Raw genomic sequence first — 20,716 nt, 5'->3', positions numbered from 1 at the left:
TGTAAACCAGACATCATTTAACTCAGGTCTGCAAACATTTACATTACATTTACATCATTTACGTAATTTAGCAGACGCTCTTATCCAGAGCGACTTACAAATTGGTGCATTCACCTTATGATATCCAGTGGAACAACCACTTTACAATAGTACATCTAAATCTTTTTTGGGGGGGAGGGTAGGGGGGGGTTAGAAGGATTACTATATCCTATCCCAGGTATTCCTTAAAGAGCTGGGGTTTCAGGTGTCTCCGGAAGGTGGTGATTGAATCCGCTGTCCTGGCGTCGTGAGGGAGCTTGTTCCACCATTGGGGTGCCAGAGCAGCGAACAGTTTTGACTGGGCTGAGCGGGAACTGTGCTTCCACAGAGGTAGGGAGGCGAGCAGGCCAGAGGTGGATGAACGCAGTGCCCTTCTTTGGGTGTAGGGACTGATCAGAGCCTGAAGGTACAGAGGTGCCGTTCCCCTCACAGCTCCGTAGGCAAGCACCATGGTCTTGTAGCAGATGCGAGCTTCAACTGGAAGCCAGTGGAGTGTGCGGAGGAGAGGGGTGACATAAGAGAACTTGGGAAGGTTGAACACCAGACGGGCTGCGGCGTTCTGGATGAGTTGTAGGGGTTTAATGGCACAGGCAGGGAGCCCCGCCAACAGTGAGTTGCAGTAATCCAGACGGGAGATGACAAGTGCCTGGATTAGGACCTGTGCCGCTTCCTGTGTGAGGCAGGGTCGTACTCTGCGAATGTTGTGGAGCATGAACCTACAGGATCGGGTCACCGCCTTGATGTTAGCGGAGAACGACAGGGTGTTGTCCAGGGTCACGCCAAGGCTCTTAGCACTCTGGAAGGAGGACACAATGGAGTTGTCAACCGTGATGGCGAGATCATGGAACGGGCAGTCCTTCCCCGGGAGGAAGAGCAGCTCCGTCTTGCCGAGGTTCAGCTTGAGGTGGTGATCCGTCATCCACACTGATATGTCTGCCAGACATGCAGAGATGCGATTCGCCACCTGGTTATCAGAAGTGGGAAAGGAGAAGATTAATTGTGTGTCGTCTGCGAAGCAATGATAGGAGAGATCATGTGAGGATATGACAGGGCCAAGTGACTTGGTGTATAGCGAGAATAGGAGAGGGCCTAGAACTGAGCCCTGGGGGACACCAGTGGTGAGAGCATGTGGTGCGGAGACGGATTCTCACCACACCACCTGGTAGGAGCGACCTGTCAGGTAGGACGCAATCCAAGAGTGAGCCGCGCCGGAGATGCCCAACTCGGAGAGGGTGGAGAGGAGGACCTGATGGTTCACAGTATCAAAGGCAGCAGATAGGTCTAGAAGGATGAGAGCAGAGGAGAGAGAGTTAGCTTTAGCAGTGCGGAGAGCCTCCGTGACACAGAGAAGAGCAGTCTCAGTTGAATGACCAGTTTTGAAACCTGACTGATTTGGATCAAGAAGGTCATTCTGAGAGAGATAACAAGAGAGCTGGCCAAGGACGGCACGCTCAAGAGTTTTGGAGAGAAAAGAAAGAAGGGATACTGGTCTGTAGTTGCTGACATCGGAGGGATCGAGTGTAGGTTTTTTGAGAAGGGGTGCAACTCTCGCTGTCTTGAAGACGGAAGGGACGTAGCCAGTGGTCAAGGATGAGTTGATGAGCGAGGTGAGGTAAGGGAGAAGGTCTCCGGAAATGGTCTGGAGAAGAGAGGAGGGGATAGGGTCAAGTGGGCAGGTTGTTGGGCGGCCGGCCGTCACAAGTTGCAAGATTTCATCTGGAGAGAGAGGGGAGAAATCGGTCAAAGCATAGGGTAGGGCAATGTGAGCAGGACCAACGGTGTCGTTTGACTTAACAAACAAGGATCGGATGTCGTCAACCTTCTTTTCAAAATGGTTAACAAAGTCATCCGCAGAGAGGGAGGAGGGGGGAGGGGGAGGAGGATTCAGGAGGGAGGAGAAGGTGGCAAAGAGCTTCCTAGGGTTAGAGGCAGATGCTTGGAATTTAGAGTGGTAGAAAGTGGCTTTAGCAGCAGAAACAGAGGAAGAAAATGTGGAGAGGAGGGAGTGAAAAGATGCCAGGTCCGCAGGGAGGCTAGTTTTCCTCCATTGCTGCCCGTAGCCCTGTTCTGTGAGCTCGCAATGAGTCGTCAAGCCACAGAGCAGGAGGGGAGGACCGAGCCGGCCGGGAGGATAGGGGACATAGAGAGTCAAAGGATGCAGAAAGGGAGGAGAGGAGGGTTGAGGAGGCAGAATCAGGAGAATGGTTGGAGAAGGATTGAGCAGAGGGAAGAGATGATAGGATGGAAGAGGAGAGAGTAGCAGAAGAGAGAGAGCGAAGGTTGCGACGGCGCAATACCATCTGAGTAGGGGCAGAGTGAGTAGTGTTGGAGGAGAGCGAGAGGGAAAAGGATACAAGGTAGTGGTCGGAGACTTGGAGGGGAGTTGCAGTGAGATTAGTAGAAGAACAGCATCTAGTAAAGATGAGGTCAAGCGTATTGCCTGCCTTGTGAGTAGGGGGGACGGTGAGAGGGTGAGGTCAAAAGAGGAGAGGAGTGGAAAGAAGGAGGCAGAGAGAAATGAGTCAAAGGTAGACGTAGGGAGGTTAAAGTCACCCAGAATTGTGAGGGGTGAACCATCCTCAGGAAAGGAGCTTATCAAGGCATCAAGCTCATTGATGAACTCTCCAAGGGAACCTGGAGGGCGATAAATGATAAGGATGTTAAGCTTGAATGGGCTAGGGACTGTGACAGCATGGAATTCAAAGGAGGAGATAGACAGATAGGTCAGGGGAGAAAGAGAGAATGTCCACTTGGGAGAGATGAGGATTCCAGTGCCACCACCCCGCTGACCAGATGGTCTCGGGGTATGCGAGAACACGTGGTCAGACGAGGAGAGAGCAGTAGGAGTAGCAGTGTTTTCTGTGGTAATCCATGTTTCCGTCAGCGCCAAGAAGTCGAGGGACTGGAGGGTAGCATAGGCTGAGATGAACTCTGCCTTGTTGGCCGCAGACCGGCAGTTCCAGAGGCTGCCGGAGACCTGGAATTCCACGTGGGTCGTGCGTGCTTGGACCACCAGGTTAGAGTGGCAGCGGCCATGCGGGGTGAAGCATTTGTGTGGCCTGTGCAGAGAGGAGAGAACAGGGATAGACAGACACATAGTTGACAAACCATGCCTGTGAGGGCCAAAACGGGATACCAGTATCAGCTCCAGCCTATGCTCTCTCACTCTGTCCAAGACTTGCCCGGTGGGCCCGGGCATAGTGACCCAACGTTGGGTTGTCGTTCTGAATGTAATACCAAAGAGGGCAGTGTGTTGCGCTTCGAGATGCAGACAGATCTACATGGGCTCGTCCGAACTGGCGCCAAATCGCCTCTATCACCTGTGGGTGGAAACGCCACTCCGCAGGCTGAGGCATAACCCTCGACAATAGGTCAGCACCTAGATTCAACCGGCCTGGAATGTGCGCTGCTGACAGTGAGCGCAGGTGTGTGTGTGTGCCCACAGATGTATCCATGATGCCACTTGGTGCATGGACAGTGAGCGGACTCCGCCCTGGTGATTGATGTATGCAATCGAGGCTGAGTTGTCGGAAGGAATCAGAACGTGATGCCCCTCTTTCCTGGGGGCAAAATGTAATAAAGACAGGCGAATCGCTTTCAGCTCCAAAGCATTTATATGACCGTTCGTTATGCATCCGTCGTAAACTGCGCCCCGTCCCCTCAGGGAGGCATCGGTCTCTATGACAACTCGCAAGGCTGCTGGATCCCCACTGAGAGCATGCTTGGGTTTAGCCAGAAGGATAGGGTGTGGCAACATGGTTATCAGCCGATAACGGTCTCTTTTCGGATGAATGTGTTGGCTAATAAACCATCGTTGGACAGGTCTCATGCGTATTAGGCCAAGTGGTGAGACTGCTGATGCTGCAGCCATTAGCAACCATAACCTGGCAAGCCCTGACAGTCCAGGTCTGGTGGAATGCGCGGGCTGTAGTCAGAATGCACCTCTGTCTGGTGACTGTTAGACACGCACGCATAGACGAAGAGCTCAGTTCCAAGCCTAAGAAGCTTGTCTGTTGGCGAGGAGTGTGATTATTTTTCTAGTTTATCAGGAAACTTAGATTGAATATATGATTTATCACTATCCTGGTGTGTGTCTCGAGCCAAGCGAGAAATTAATGTCCACCCGGACTATTTACATTGACCCCCCTTTGTTTTTACGCTGCTGCTACTCACTGTTTATTATCTATTCATAGTCACTTTACCCCTACCTACATGTACAAATTACCTCGACTAACCTGTACCCCCGCACATTGACTCGGTACCAGTACCTGTACCCCCTGTATATAACCTCGTTATTGTTATTTTATTGTGTTACTTTTTATTAAATGTTTTACTTTAGTTTATTTAGTTAATATTTTCTTAACTCTATTTCTTGAACTGCATTGTTGGTTAAGGGGTTGTAAGTAAGCATTTCAAGGTAAGGCCTACACCTGTTGTATTCGGTGCATGTGACAAATAACATTTGATTTGATCAGCTACTCTTCCTGGGGTCCACATGAAACATGACATAATACATAGTACATTACATTATTAGTCAAGGACTGAAATACATAAACTTAAAACGTCACACATAGCCTACATATCAGTATATACACACAATATCTATGTCTAATGCATAGTACAGTGCAAATTACAATACAATATATATAAAATGGCTGTGTCTCTTCACAGTCCCCTTTGTGCAGTAAGGTGTTCTTTTGTCTGTTTTATGAAACTGGTTTGATTGCTAGCTTGTGTTACCTGGGGTGGTAGAGAGTTCCATGTAGTCATGGCTCTATTTAATACTGTGCGTTTCCCAGCCTCTGTTCTGGACCTGGGGACTGTGAAGAGACCTCTGGTTGCATGTCTTGTGTGGTACAGATGAGTGTCTGAACTGTGTGTCAACTCCTTGAACAGACAGTTCGGTAGCTTCAACACATCAATACCTCACACAAAGACCAATAGTGATGCAGTCAATCTCTCCTCAACTTTGAGCCAGGAGACACTGACATGCATGTTACTGACACTTTCCCTCCGTGTACATCTAAGTGCAATACGTGCTGCTTTGTTCTGGACCAACTGCAATTTACTTTAATTTAATTTAACTAGGCAAGTCAGTTAAGAACAAATTCTTATTTCCAATGACGGCCTACAGCGGCCAAACCCGGACGACGCTGGGCCGATTGTACGCTGGGCCAATTGTGTGTGATTGGGACTCCCAATCACGGCCGGATGTGATGTAGCCTGGATTCGAACCAGGCACTGCAGTGACGTCTCAGTCAAGAGCCCTACATATAGCCTTCAATATACTAGTAGCTTTCAAAATACCAGTATTTGTGTAAACTTTCTAAAGAAATGCTTGTATAAATAATACAATATTAAAATAAAAGTACTTCAAATTATCCATAATTGTTTTTAAAGGTGGTTGCAATGCTGTGAAAAACTGTTGGACTGTGCTAGTGTAAAATCGAAATACCCCAAATGTATCATGTAGGGGAGTCTTATTTTGAAGGGGACAAATCCGCGATCGTGCTACCAGTATAATATCATGCTGCCAGGAGAATGATAAACTGTTTCTGATGCCCACTCGCAATTGCTGTTATATGTCGGTGGTGTCTGGATCATTGCAACGTCCCTACCGCATTGACATTGAGGTTTAAAATAGCCAAGGGGTTAGGGACGTCCCAAGGAACCCGAATAGCACCATGACTCTCGCTAATATGCTAACGCGGTTCAGCCCCTCCCATTCTCGTGCGCAGACGCAGTTTTGGATGAGTACATTTTGTCACTTTGTTACCCGCAAAATGTATGATACACGTGGTCATTTACGGTATGCATACATTATTCATTGTACAAATTATATTAGTGTTGCCACTTTTGTAACTGTAATGTTACAGTATCTTATTTGACCTGAGGAACGGAATGACTTTACTCCTGCATGACTTCATTACCCAAACAACACTTCGCAGACATAAGACTCATCACTGTATTATTGCGGAAGTGCTGAGGCAGGATTATAACTATAGCTCAGTGGACTATAGTCACAGAGTTTCTGATTTCGGTTTTCACAGCTCCGTCGCTTCTGCGAAATATAGATTGTAATTTTGCTATATCGCTGAATTCGAAAGAAACACGGGACATGGCAGCTTTAAAGTATGCTGGTATGGACGATACAGACAGCGAGGATGAGCTGCCCCCAGGATGGGAAGAGAGATCTACGAAGGATGGATGGGTTTACTATGCGAAGTAAGCGAAAATGAACTATTGCGCATTGCTCATAGTCAACCAGTGCCGCTTGATTTTTATGGCAGTGTTATGCTTCCCATAAACCAGTCCTTGAACATACAAGCATTTGGCTATAACATCTATGCAATATTGCCCACAGAATAGAGCAGTGTAGAGCATTGCTTTGTTTTAATGCAGCTAGTTGCTAACAGTAATTGCTAGCTAGTTTGATGGATTCTCTCTCTCTCCACAGTCATGAGGAAATGAAGACCCAGTGGGATCATCCCAAAACAGGGAAGAAGAGACGCTGTGCTGGAGGTTAGAGTTATTCTCTACTTTTCTCTTTCTCCCACCAACACCTTACATCCCACCTTCCCCCATTCAATTTGCCTGGCTACCCAAGCTCCTTGCTACGCCCACGGACGTTAGTTTCTTCCTCGAAATGAGTCTGTGTACCTTCCAGACGATTTCTAGAATGGGAATTCATTCTTGACCCGATGGGTTGGGCTAGATCCAGAACACACGTGCATAAAGTGGCGTTTAGAAAATCCGTCTTTGGCTTTGATACTCTGATTGGTTAGTGATGATCCAATCGCTGATTACTTTGTTTTGTACAACACCTCTCATTTTGACGTCATCACAAAGTACTTCAATGATGGCAGTCACAGACCTAAGTATTTAGTGAACAACAGAGCCGCAGAGGAATTCAGTTTGAGTCGTCAGGCAACCATTCAATATGCCTTTTTGCAAGTGTGTAATTGTCATTACTTATCCACATTAGACCCAATCCTGTGTGTATCATGACTCAGCAGATTTTTCCTTATTGCTCTGGGTGCACCTGAATGTTCATAGTGAGAGGTCAAAACACTGATACACATACAATTCTGCTATTGTAGATGTATCCTTCTGTTAGGATGGCATTCAGTAACAGACAGAGATAATGAGTTAATGATATGAATCATGTTTCTGAATGGCTTGAGGAGCCTAAGTGGAGGTTTTTCTTCCCCACAGATCTGCCGTATGGATGGGAGCAGGAGATGGATGACAAAGGACAAATCTTCTATGTGGAGTAAGTCCTCCTTTCCTGATATACTGAACCAGCAAGTTAAGGGGTGACAGTAAAGAAATCAAAACTGGAAGCACTTTATTTTACTGTACATCAATTTACCAGGCATTTAAAAAAGAATGACATGGTATGATAAATACACAGTAATAACCGACCAATTACTTGTTTGTTTCTTTGGGCTTCAGTCAAATAAGCACCATATTCATATCAGTTACATGTTTTATTCAAAACCAGGCAAATAGCAGTGGAAACTGTTCCGTAACATAAAGTGCTACCAAAAATTGATGGTGCCGGACGGGATGGCTGCCATTTTACTGGCTCCTAACCAATTGTGCTATTCTGTGTGTTTTTCCGCTTTGTTTGTAACTTTTTTGTACATAATACATCCACACTGAGCTAAAGGCTAGAGCTGCCACTTTCAAGGAGCGGGACACTAATCCGGATGCTTATAAGAAATACGCTAATCCCGCCGACTAACCATCAAACAGGCAAAGCGTCAATACAGGACGAAGATTGAATCCTACTACACAGGCTCTGACGCTCGTCAGATGTGGCAGGGCTTGCAACTATTATGGATTACAAAGGGAAACCCAGTCGCGAGCTGCCCAGGGAAGCGACACTACCAGATGAGCTAAATACCTTTTATGCTTGCTTCAAGGCAAGCAACACTCAACCATGCATGACAGCAACAGCTGTTCCGGACAACTGTGTGATCACGCTCTCCGTAGCCGATGTGAGTAAGACCTTTAAACAGGTCAACATTCACAAGGCCGCAGGGCCAGATGGATTACCAGGATGCGTACTTAGAGCATGCGCTGACCATCTGGCAAGTGTCTTCACTGACATTTTCAACCTCTACTTGACCGAGTCTGTAATAACTACATGTTTCAAGCAGACCACCATAGTCACTGTGCCCAAGAACGCCAAGGTAACCTGCCCAAATGATTACCGCCCCGTAGCACTCACGTCTGTAGCCGTGAAAAGCTTTAAAAGGCTAGTCGTGGGTCACATCAACAACATCATCCCAGAAAACCTGGACCCACTACAATTCACATACCGCCCCAACAGATCCACAGATGATGTAATCTCTATTGCACTCCACACTGCCCTTTCCCACCTGGACAAAAGGAACACCTACGTGAAAATGCTGTTTGTTGACTACAGCTCGGCGTTCAACACCATAGCACCCTCAAACCTCATCACTAAGCTAAGGACCCTGGGACTAACCACCTCCCTCTGCAACTGGATCCTGGACTTCCTGAAGGGCCGCCCCCAGGTGGTAAGGCTAGGTATCAACACATCCGCCACACTGATCCTCAACACGGGGGCCCCACAGCGGTGCGTGCTTAGTCTCTCCCGTACTCCCTTTTCATCCACGACTGCTTGGCTACGCACGACTCCAACACCTTCATTAAGTTTGCAGAGGGACAACGGTGGTAGGCCTGATCACTGACAACGATCTGACAGCCTACAGGGAGGAGGTCAGAGAGGTGCCAGGACAACAACCTCTCCCTCAATGTGAGCAAGACAAAAGAGCTTATCGTGGACTACAGGAAAAGGGGGGCTGAGCACACCCCCATTAACATCGACAGGGCTGTAGTGGAGTGGGTCGAGAGCTTCAAGTTCCTTGGCGTCCACATTGCTAACAAACTATCATGGTCCAAACACACCAAGACAAGACAGTCGGGAAGAGAGCATGACATTGCCTATTCCCCCTCAGGAGGCTGAAAAGATTTGGCATGTGTCCTCAGATCCTCAAAAAGTTCTACAGCTGCACCATTGAGAGCATCCTGACTGGTTGCATCACCGCTTGGTATGGCAACTGCTTGGCATCCGACCGCAAGGCGCTTCAGAGACTAGTGCGTACGGTCCAGTACAACACTGGGGCCGGGCTTCCTGCCATCCAGGACGTCTATACCAGGCGTTATCAGAGGAAGGCCCTAAAAATTGTAAAAAGCTCCAGCCACCCTAGTCATAGACTGTTCTCTCTGCTGCTGCACGGCAAGCGGTACCAGAGCACCAAGTCTGGGACCAAAAGACTCCTGAACAGCTTCTACCCCCAAGCTGTAAGACTGCTGAACAGTTAATCAAATTGCTACCCAGACTATTTGCATTGACCCCATTTTTTTACTCTGCTGCTACTCGCTGTTTATTATCTATGCATAGTCACTTTACCTCTACCTACATGTACATATTACATCAATTACCTTGACTAACCTGTACCCCCACACATTAACTCGGTACCGGTACCCCTGTATATAACCTCGTTATTGTTATTTTATTGTGTTACTTTTTTTTTTTTTTTTAGTTTAGTTTATTTATTTTTTGCAAATATTTTCTTACTTACTTAAAAAAAAATCCTGCATTGTTGGTTAAGGGCTTGTAAGTAAGCATTTCATGGTAAGGTCTTTTGTATTCAGCGCATGTGACAAATACAATTTGATTTGAAATGTTCTCCCCACTGGTGTAAAGTAGACCCATGGCTGTGAGAAGCCTAACTATTCCCCACTGTCTGCCTGAGACTGTTCATGAGGCCTTGTTTTGGTAGAGAGGGACCTGTTGGAGCATCCGCACAACCACTTAGCTTAGTGTCGTCTTGTCTCATCTGAACTTGGGTATTTCATTTGGTGAAAAATACAACATACATTCTACTCCTTCACCCTTCTCTCTTTCTCTCCCTCTATCCCTGCCCCTTCACTAACAGTCACATTAACAAGAGGAAGACCTACTTTGACCCGCGGCAGGCGTTCACGGTGGAGGACGTGCTGGTGAAGCCGAAGCGTTACGACGGGAACACTGCAGCCCTGGAGATCCTGCAGGGTCGTGACCTCTCAGACAGGGTGGTCCTCATCACCGGGGGAAACTCTGGCATCGGTGAGTTTTGGACGGTGTGTGTATGCACATGTGCCTGTGTGTAATTAACTTATTTATGCCTCAATAGAGTTAAGTGCACCTTCATTATTCCACCTGTAGGTGGCGGTGTTGTACCACCATTGTTTTTGTCCGGTCCTGACTGATGCTTATCTGTCGTCCCCACTCATTGTATGCCTTTAAAACCAGGCATTCATCAACATTATGAAACGTTACACTTAGACTGAACAAGTCATTCACTAATACCAAACATGATTGTATTGAAGGTCAGTAGCACTTTTCACTCATACCTGTATACGGGTTGAAAATGGCAGATTTTCAGTAATTGTAATTGTGTGATGGTGAGGATGCAGCGTTGTGTTCCAAACAAACAACTACAAGTGTGCTTCCTCTAGTTCCTCAACAGCACAGATAGGAGAGCTAAAAAAAAAAGCACCTTATAATTGAAGACACTTCTTTGAGTCATAAAGGTGCATTGAATTGACTTAGGAACTGTGCATACTTTAAAGAGGTGTGTGTCCACTTGGAGACACCAGTTAGTCCTCTCACTCAAACCCTTGTCATTGTTTTATCTTATGTTGCACCTACCCTACATTTTTCAACAAATATTTTTATCATGTTACTGAATGTATGCGGAGTATTTTCAGATTTCGTTATCAATAAATGCTGCGAAAAGTACAGTAAATGTAAAAATGAACAGTGTAATGTTTGAATTCATTCTTGTCAGGTGAACTGTTGTGTCCTCAACTTTGGTCTAATAATTTTCCCATAATCTCCAAACTGTTCCCGTTCAATTGCTACCAAGCTTTTCTTCTGTAAGAAACATTTAAATTTAGGCCTAGCCGTACAGGCCAATTCCCACAAGTGTAAAGGGTTAACCGAGCTGAATTGGATGTCATTGTTAACTGTAATGAATGATGGCCATTTGTGGGGAGAAAATGCATGGCTCACTGTATAATGGCCCTGGAAACAAATGTATTTCTCTGTGTAAATTAGCACAAGTAGCAGCCATTTATCCACAGTCGCCGCTTCAGTTGCAGGGAGATAACGACAGCGCGAGGAAAATGAAACAAACATAAAATCGTTAATTGTCTTTATATTCAAATCATTCCTCTCTGCTAAAGTTGTAGCTTTGTAAATGGAGTGAGTATATCACTAAAGAGGGTTGTAAAACACTGTTGTTGTTTTCACATTTCTAATGACTTCAGACTGTGACTGAACTCATGCGCTTGAAGACTATCTCAGCTTCCCACACTTAATTACTTTTTAGTATATATTACTTTGGGCCAGAGGTTCTGCAACACAGTCAAGTTTGTACCTGGTTATTTTCAAGAAGGAACAAAACAACAAGGATTTCATACAGGGTAGAATAAAGGGCTAAACTCTGGCTATCATGTTGAAGTCATTCGAGAGAAACAACTTTTGCCAGGTAAAAATTAACTAGTCAAATGCTAAAACATATAGGCTTTCTGTCACAAAACATATTTTGTCAAATGGATAAAGGTGATGTAGCTTATTACCTGTAACATTACAGGTAATAACATGTCTCTTACCGAGACACTTTCCAGTGAGCGAGATGGTGTTTTTTATTCCTCCAAAAGAGGGCACAGAAGCTCTTTCAGGTGCAATGTGGCGATCTGAGTAATACACCGATCTTTACACACATCAATCCCTTTGTTTCTCTTAAGATACAGAATATCTAACGTATCAAAAACACACTTCGATATTTTAACTAAGTTTGGCTGTTGGTCTATTGATTCTGATTAACCGTGATGCATTGCACCCGGTCTGAAATTTACTTTCCCCTGTGAAAGGGTTCTTGTTTTTCATTGAAAATGATCAGACACAATTATAAATGAAATAACCCATTGATATTATTACAAATATTGTCTAAATTGTAATGTTTGTATTGCAGTGTCAATGCCTAATGAACACATATTTACATAACCTTTATCCTCCACTTGTCTCCCAGTGTACTGAATATGAATTATCCTGCTGTAATGAACAGTATGCCAATAGTAATTGCCACCAGTAGCGAGCTCCCTTGACATCCTCATGGTCCACATGTGAAATGTGCTTATGCCAATTGACTAGACACAGTGGGAATTTAAATTGCATCAATTGTGTCTCAATCCTAACATCAAGGCTATTTTCATTTGTTCAACAGAATCCTTTTAACAGGAAATTTGAGGACAATTATTTGTCACTATAGCTGGCTATTATTTACTGTTTTAATTTAGCTCTTAATGCATGGGGAATGTACATATATGAGGCCATTTATGCAGGAAATGTGGTATGGTTTTGTTAACAGGCCTGAATAGGCTGTAGTAATATTGCTGGAAGGCGATACAGGGATGTGCTGCGTCTCAGCTTACGGCATTAGTCTTCTTTTCTCCCTCTCTCCTTTTCATTTAAAAACCACTAACAACTCGTATTTGGTCTTTAATTGCGGTAATGGAAATGAATGGTCGCTGTTAGCCGATCTCACCTTCTCGCTCTTTCTCTCTTTCTCAATTCATTTAAAAGGGGCTTTATTGGCATGGGAAACATATGTTTAAACGTTTGTTTGTATACTGCTGCTACTCACTGTTTATTATCAATGCATAGTCACGTCACCCCTACCTACATGTACAAATGACCTCTAACCTGTACCCCTGCACACTGACTCGGTACCGCTACCCCCTGTGTATAGCCTCGTTATTGTTATTTTATTGTGTCACTTTTGACATTTTTTACTTTAGTTTATTTGGTAAATATTTTCTTAAGTCTTCTTGAACTTCTCTGTTGGTTAAGGGCTTGTAAGTAAGCATTTCACGGTAAGGTCTACACTTGTTGTATTCGGCACATGTGACAAATAAAGTTTGATTTGATTTACATTGTTTATTTCACTTGTTTTAGCAATCAACAAAAGTGAGAATAAACTAATTTAACAATATCAACAAAAAACTCTTAGAAATGAACAATAAACATTGCACTCAAAGGTTTAAAGAAGATAGACATTTCAAGTGTTATATTATCAGCTATGTACAGTGTTTTAGCAATGTGCAAATACTGTAGTTGTAGTACGAAATAGTGGTGGAAGATAAGTAAACAGATAAATATTAGTAGTATTTACAATGTTTGTACTTCACTGGTTGCCCTTTTGTCATGGCAAATTTCCACAAATCTTGCTGCTGTGATTGCAAATTGTGGTATTTCACCTAACAGATATGGGAGTTTATCAATGTTTGACTTGTTTCAAAATTATTTGTGGGTCTGTGTGATCTGAAGGAAATGTGTGTCTCTAATATGGTCATACATTTAGCAGGAGGTTAGGAAGTTCAGCTCAGTTTCCACCTTATTTTGTAGACAGTGGACACATCCTATCTTCTCTTGAGAGCCAGGTCTGCCGATGGTGACTTTTCTCAATAGCAAGGCTATTGTCTTAATTTTGGGTCAGTCACAGTGGTCAGGTATTCTGCCACTGTGCACTCTCTGTTTAGGGCCAGATAGCATACCAATTTGCTCAGTTCTTTTGGTTGATTCTTTCCAGCTGGCTGAGGGGACTCTTCTCTAGGTTAGTCTCTCTGCAGGTAAGGGCTTTGTGGTGGAATGTCTGGGTAGCGCTTCCTCGGTGGTTGTAGAATTCAACAGCTCTTTTCTGGATGTTGATAACTAGCGGGTATAGTTTTAATTCTGCTCTGCATGCATTGTTTGATGTTTTGTGTTGTACACAAAGTATATTATTGTAGAATACACAGGGATATATACACCGGGTATATTTCCCTCATTAAAATGCAAATCAATTTATAACATTTTTGACATGCGTTTTTCTGGATTTTTTGTTGTTGTTATTCTGTCTCTCACTGTTCAAATAAACCTACCATTAAAATTATAGACTGATCATTTCTTTATCAGTGGGCAAACGTACAAAATCAGCAGGGGATCAAATACTTTTTTCCCTCACTGTATATCTGCCATACTGGCTGGCAATGTTCTTATCCCTTGTTAGCTAGCCAACTACAGATAACTTGTAGTTACGTCAAAAAGTGCAGCCATAATAACAGCAAAGTACATCCATAACAATGAGCTAATGAGGAGCAATTTCGCCGGGCATAAAAATGTTCTCACTCGTCAGGACACTGTTGTTCAGAGGAGTTTGCCAACAACACAGCTACAGTAACAACATCACTTCCAACTGAAGCTGGAAAGACTGCAAATTAGCTGTTTCTTTTCACCTTTTTTCAATTGCCATTTTTTTTGTATATATCCATAAAATTTTGCCAGCATATTCATGATTTCGACTGGCTGAGAAAAGCTGCCTTCCTGTCTGTCTCATCCCGACTTCCAACACGTTCATTACTATGGGACAGCTGGAGATCCAATTTGAATATTGAAACAATGTTGCAAATGTTGGAGAGACAAACAGCAAGGTTTATACAAATCTCCGCTGTTGAAAATGAAATGTTAGTCTTAAAGAAATGTGAGATAATGTCTAGATGCTTTTATAGTGGAAATCAAGTTTATAAATTGCCTGGCTGGGCTGATGAGACAGTGGATTACACAGTCAGATGGAACAGAGTAAATAGGCATTTTAACGTCATAGATTAACCGGTGGTAACTTGTGTAATAGACACGGGCTGGAATGCCGTTTTAACCAATCAGGATTAGACCCACCCGTTGTATAAAACTGATTGAAGTATTGCTTTGCCAGATCCTATTTGGGATGTTGAGTTTTATGTTCCATTTGATGGCATAGAAGGCCCTTCTTGCCTTGTCTCTTTGATCGCTCACAGCCTTGTGGAAGTTACCTGTTGTGTTGATGTTTAGGCTGAGGTAGGTATAATTATTTATGTGCTCTAGGGCAACAGTGTCTAGATAGTTTTTGTCATGGCAACTGAACTGTTTTAGGAACACCATTATTTTTGTCTTACTGAGATTCACCGTCTGGGCCCAAGTCTGACAGAATCTTTGCAGAAGATCTAGTTGCTTCTGTAGGCCCTCCTTGGCTCCTCTCCCACAGACAGACAGACAGACAGACAGACAGACAGACAGACAGACAGACAGACAGACAGACAGACAGACAGACAGACAGACTGTCTGTCTGTCTGTCTGTCTGTCTGTCTGTCTGTCTGTCTGTCTGTCTGTCTGTCTGTCTGTCTGTCTGTCTGTCTGTCTGTCTGTCTGTCTGTCTGTCTGTCTGTCTGTCTGTCTGTCTGTCTCTTCCCTCTGTCTCTCTCAATTAAATTAAATTCAAAGGGCTTTATTGGCATGGGAAACATATAACATTGTCAAAGCAAGTGAAATGGATAATAAACAAAAGTTCCAAAAGAATAAAGAAATGTGTCTATATACAGTATTGTAACAATGTGCAAATAGTTAAAGTACAAAAGGGAAAATAAATAAACATATATATGGTTATATTTACAATGGTTGCCATTTTCTTGTGGCAACAGGTCACAAATCTTGCTTCTGTGATGGCACACTGGTATTTCACCCAATAGATATGGGACTTTATCAAAATTGGATTTGTTTTTGAATTCGTTGTAGGTCTGTGTAATCTGAGGGAAAAATGTGTCTCTAATATGGTCATACATTTGGCAGGAGGTTAGGAAGCTGAGTTTCCACCTCATTTTGTGGAATCTCTCTCTGTGTCTGTGTAAAGGTAGTCTCCTCTAGTCCTCTGGTCCACCTGTATGTGTGTACCATTGATCCTGTAGGGACTGTAATTCTGCCTCAGGCCTCTCATCCAAACCCATTAACAGCTCCTGTTCTAGCCTTCCTTCATTCATTCATTCATTCAACCAACTAACTAACGCTACACAGTTACTGTACATTTACTGGCCAAGGGTCCACTGTACTGTTTGTCCTTAAAGGGCTACCGTCACTGGGTGCAGCAAAGGACAACTTATTTAACTTAATTAGAATATTGTTAGCAATACTTGTAGTGGTACTGCATGGTCCAGGGGAGGTGTGTGTTCAGTCTGTTAACTTGAGAGCCCGTCAGTATCTTTGTATTTTTAGTTCTTCATAACACTAAACCTGCTAGCTGTCAACACTTTGTCCTCTGCACGTTCACACCTGTGAACATGTCCTGTTTTGGCTATTCTCATCCAATCTCTACACCGTGAAAGGTTTTGTTTCTGACATTTCTTCAATAGGGAGGGTAGAACATGTGAATGAGGCAAAGCATATATTTGTACTAAATATCTTCATCCATATACAGTGTTACATGTGTACACTAGATACTCTATAGAACCTGTGTGTGTTCAGGTGAGGACTGTTGGTCTCTGCAGTGTCTTGTTATTCATTTGATAATATGAAGTATGACGAGTTATGGTTAGTTATGGTCCTTGCAACCCTCTGTCTCACTACAGCAGGACTAGATGTAGAGAGAACTACCCATTCATATCCATCACGACTGGCTCCACAAATAAGACTTCTGTAAAAGGATTATTGGATTCTTATTTATTTTAATCAATTTGATGAATACATTTTTTTATCAAGTTGATTTCAAGAACATTTAATTTCACTGTCACGACATAGATTTTTGTGTGCATGATTTGGGGTTTTGGTTTGGTAAATTTCAAGATTTTATAGAGGACATTTGCTGGTTTACAGGTACTCTAACTTACAGGTACTCTAAGAGTTGTTTCTCTAAACATGCAGAGAATTGTACTTAAACAGCTTTCCCCAATCCCCAGTACAGTAAGAGGACAAGTACATTAGTGTGTCTAGTTTGAGAAACAGATGCCTCACGAGTCCTTAACTGGCAGCTTCATTAAATAGTACCCGCAAAACACCAGTCTCAACGTCAACAGTGAAGAGGCGACTCCGGGATGCTGGCCTTCTAGGCAGAGTTCCTCTGTCCAGTGTCTGTGTTCTTTTGCTCGTCTAAATCTTTTATTTTTATTGGCCAGTCTGAGATATGGCTTTTTCTTTGCAACTCTGCCTAGAAGGCCAGCATCCTGGAGTTGCCTCTTCACTGTTGTAACGGCTGTCTGAAGTAGTAGACCAAGGTGCAGCGTGGAATTTGTTCATCTTTTATTTTAGATGAAAAAAGGGCACTTCACAAAGAAACACAGACGACAGCCAAACAGTCCTGTCAGGTATCCTAACACACTAAACAGAAAACATCTACCCACAAAACCCAAAGGAAAAACATGCTGCCTAAGTATGACTCCCAATCAGCAACAACGATGTACAGCTGTTCCTGATTGGGAGCCATACCCGGCCGAAACAAAGCAATCCCCAACATAGAAATACAGACACAGAATGCCCACCCAAATCACACCCTGACCAAACCTAAATAGAGACATAAAAAGGCTCTCTCAGGTCAGGGCGTGACAACTGTTGACGTTGAGACTAGAGGTCGACCGATTAATCGGATTGGCCAATTAATTAGGGGCGATTTCAAGTTTTCATAACAATCGGTAATCTGCATTTTTGGACACCGATCATGGCCGATTACATTGCACTCCACGAGGAGACTGCGTGGCAGGCTGACTACCTGTTATGCGAGTGCAACAAGGAGCCTTCATTTCTCAGAACAAGAATAGACTGATGAGATTCAGAAGAAAGTTTTTTGTTTCCAGCCGTTTTGAACCTGTAATCAAACCCATAAATGCTGATGCTCCAGATACTCAACTACTCTAAAGAAGGCTAGTTTTCTTGCTTCTTTTATCAGAACAACAGTTTTCAGCTGTGCTAACATAATTGCAAAAGGGTTTTCTAGTGATCAATTAGCCTTTAAAATGATAAACTTGGATTATCTAACACAATGTGCCATTGGAACACAGGAGTGATGGTTGCTGATAATTGGCCTCTGTACGCCTATGTAGATAAATCATAAAAAATCTGCCGTTTCCAGCTACAATAGTCATTGACAACATTAACAATGTCTACACTGTATTTCTGATCAATTTGATGTTATTTTAATGGACAAGAAATGTGATTTTCTTTCAAAAGCAAGGGAATTTCTAAGTGACCCCAAACTTTTGAACGGTAGTGTATAATATGATCATCCTATCTCTAAACATCATTCGCTTGGCGTTTTAGGTCTTTGAGTGTTATTTGTTATTCATGAAAGAGTGTTATTGTTCGGTGTTTGTGTTGATCCCTGTGTTGTGTTGTGTGGATTATGAGCTAGGCCTGCTCTCTCCTCTCTCTGGAAGGACAGCTTACTAAACTGATGCAGCCAGTCGCAGAGAAAGAGAGAGGGAGGGAGGGGACAGGAGGGAGGCTCAGTGTGCAGGTTAAGCCCATAGCCAGGCTTTGTGAGTGAGCATTAGATTGAGGCAGATTTGTTAAGCATAACTGCCATTAAATTGGCAGCAAAGCCCTGGTATTTACTGCACCACTGCTGTTTGTGAATAAGGAGCCCTTAAAGAGCGGCCCAGCCATGTGTTAAGCCCACCGCCTGGTAAGGAGGGGATTCATTATTCATGCTTGGACTGACTGGGAGGAAGTAGAGGATAACAAGATGCAACGGACATGTGTGTGTCTCTGTTTACACTGTATGTGTGCAAATATGCTTGAGTGTGTATGTGTACATCTTCACTGTGGACAATCTCTAGTGTAAAGTCCCCTGTCTCTATCTCTAGTGTAAAGTCCCCTGTCTCTATCTCTAGTGTAAAGTCCCCTGTCTCTATCTCTAGTGTAAAGTCCCCTGTCTCTATCTCTTTTGTAAAGTCCCCTGTCTCTATCTCTAGTGTAAAGTCCCCTGTCTCTATCTCTTGTGTAAAGTCCCCTGTCTCTATCTCTAGTGTAAAGTCCCCTGTCTCTATCTCTTGTGTAAAGTCCCCTGTCTCTATCTCTTGTGTAAAGTCCCCTGTCTCTATCTCTTGTGTAAAGTCCCCTGTCTCTATCTCTTGTGTAAAGTCCCCTGTCTCTATCTCTTGTGTAAAGTCCCCTGTCTCTATCTCTAGTGTAAAGTCCCCTGTCTCTATCTCTAGTGTAAAGTCCCCTGTCTCTATCTCTAGTGTAAAGTCCCCTGTCTCTATCTCTTGTGTAAAGTCCCCTGTCTCTATCTCTTGTGTAAAGTCCCCTGTCTCTATCTCTTTTGTAAAGTCCCCTGTCTCTATCTCTTTTGTAAAGTCCCCTGTCTCTATCTCTTGTGTAAAGTCCCCTGTCTCTATCTCTTGTGTAAAGTCCCCTGTCTCTATCTCTTGTGTAAAGTCCCCTGTCTCTATCTCTAGTGTAAAGTCCCCTGTCTCTATCTCTAGTGTAAAGTCCCCTGTCTCTATCTCTAGTGTAAAGTCCCCTGTCTCTATCTCTTGTGTAAAGTCCCCTGTCTCTATCTCTTGTGTAAAGTCCCCTGTCTCTATCTCTTTTGTAAAGTCCCCTGTCTCTATCTCTTTTGTAAAGTCCCCTGTCTCTATCTCTAGTGTAAAGTCCCCTGTCTCTATCTCTAGTGTAAAGTCCACTGTCTCTATCTCTTTTGTAAAGTCCCCTGTCTCTATCTCTAGTGTAAAGTCCCCTGTCTCTATCTCTAGTGTAAAGTCCCCTGTCTCTATCTCTAGTGTAAAGTCCCCTGTCTCCTTGGACGTGGCTGGTGTTATTATAAATAAGGAAATGGAAGGGTTATACAACTGGCATTTCATGTCCTCTCTGAGGAAGATGTTTATTGGCTACGTAATGAGAACCAGTTATGGTTGGTTAGTCAAATTATTCAACTTTATTAACCTTGGATCAAATTCACAATGCAGTCCCAAACTGTTGTAACATGCGAGGGAATTGCGTCGTAGGCCAAGAGGGTTCGATAATGATTACAGTTGTAATATAATTGAACTGGAATGTTTAGAGAGAGAGGATGGAATACATATATGTGCTTAAAGCCCTCAGTGGAATCAAATGAAAGGCGACTGGGTTATTATGTGTAGTGAAGTAGTTTATAGACCCATCAGGTTTACAGTCTGGGGATGATGAGATGAAGCTACATAGGGGGGATTTTGATGACAGTGATGGAAAATAGCCCTCCTCCGGTGATGTGTGTGTGTGTGTGTGTAACCTCGATACAGGAGTGACCGTTGTTATTGGAGGCCATGATGAAGTGTGTCCATGTGTGCATGCGTGTGTGTGTTTGTGTAAACGTAAGGTAAGATAAAGGCTGAGGTGACCAGTGGGTGGGAGAGAGAGAGAGAGGGCAGGCAGTGTGGAGCATGAGGCAGGGGATAGGGGGAAAGGGGACAGGAGGATTGTGCGGGCCAGGTGGGAGGTTAAGAGAGGCCAGGGGTAATAGAACCACTTCAGGCCTCTCAGGTGGAACAACTTACACCTGGGCTGTAATTACAAACCATACATCCCACTTTTGGGGTGACACCACCTCCCTGGAGCTAATGGAAGGACTGCAGTTGGAATGGAGGAGAATTAGAGCGCTCCTCATTGCAGGCGTGGAGTATTCTCCTGTCTTGTGGGGCTTAAAATACTCTGGAGTAGGAACAGGTGTATTCATTGTTGAGACACACAGGAGGTACTGCAGTAAGAATAGTTAGGAAATGGGGAGAGCTGAGTGTTCATTAGAGCAGGTGGAAGTTCTCTATAGAGCGAGAGATTGAG

The 20,716-nt window shown here is 43.9% G+C and overlaps 1 protein-coding gene across 1 annotated transcript in view; it reads left to right on the top strand.

Moving 5' to 3' along the window:
* Nucleotides 1-5,826: 5,826 nt before the first annotated feature.
* Nucleotides 5,827-20,716, top strand: part of wwox (WW domain containing oxidoreductase) — a 301,658-nt gene continuing 286,768 nt past the window's right edge. Inside the window, exons 1-4 of the mRNA XM_029758645.1 lie at nucleotides 5,827-6,264; nucleotides 6,497-6,561; nucleotides 7,255-7,312; nucleotides 10,014-10,183. Coding sequence (XP_029614505.1) covers nucleotides 6,158-6,264; nucleotides 6,497-6,561; nucleotides 7,255-7,312; nucleotides 10,014-10,183 — 400 coding nt within the window. The 5' untranslated portion in view covers nucleotides 5,827-6,157. The remainder of the gene's footprint in view (nucleotides 6,265-6,496; nucleotides 6,562-7,254; nucleotides 7,313-10,013; nucleotides 10,184-20,716) is intronic.

The sequence above is a fragment of the Salmo trutta genome, chromosome 7 (genome assembly GCF_901001165.1).
Source record: "Salmo trutta chromosome 7, fSalTru1.1, whole genome shotgun sequence".
In the NCBI taxonomy this organism is placed as follows: domain Eukaryota; kingdom Metazoa; phylum Chordata; class Actinopteri; order Salmoniformes; family Salmonidae; genus Salmo; species Salmo trutta.
Note: the sequence above shows the minus strand (reverse complement) of the source record. Positions and strands in the feature narration are given on the sequence as shown.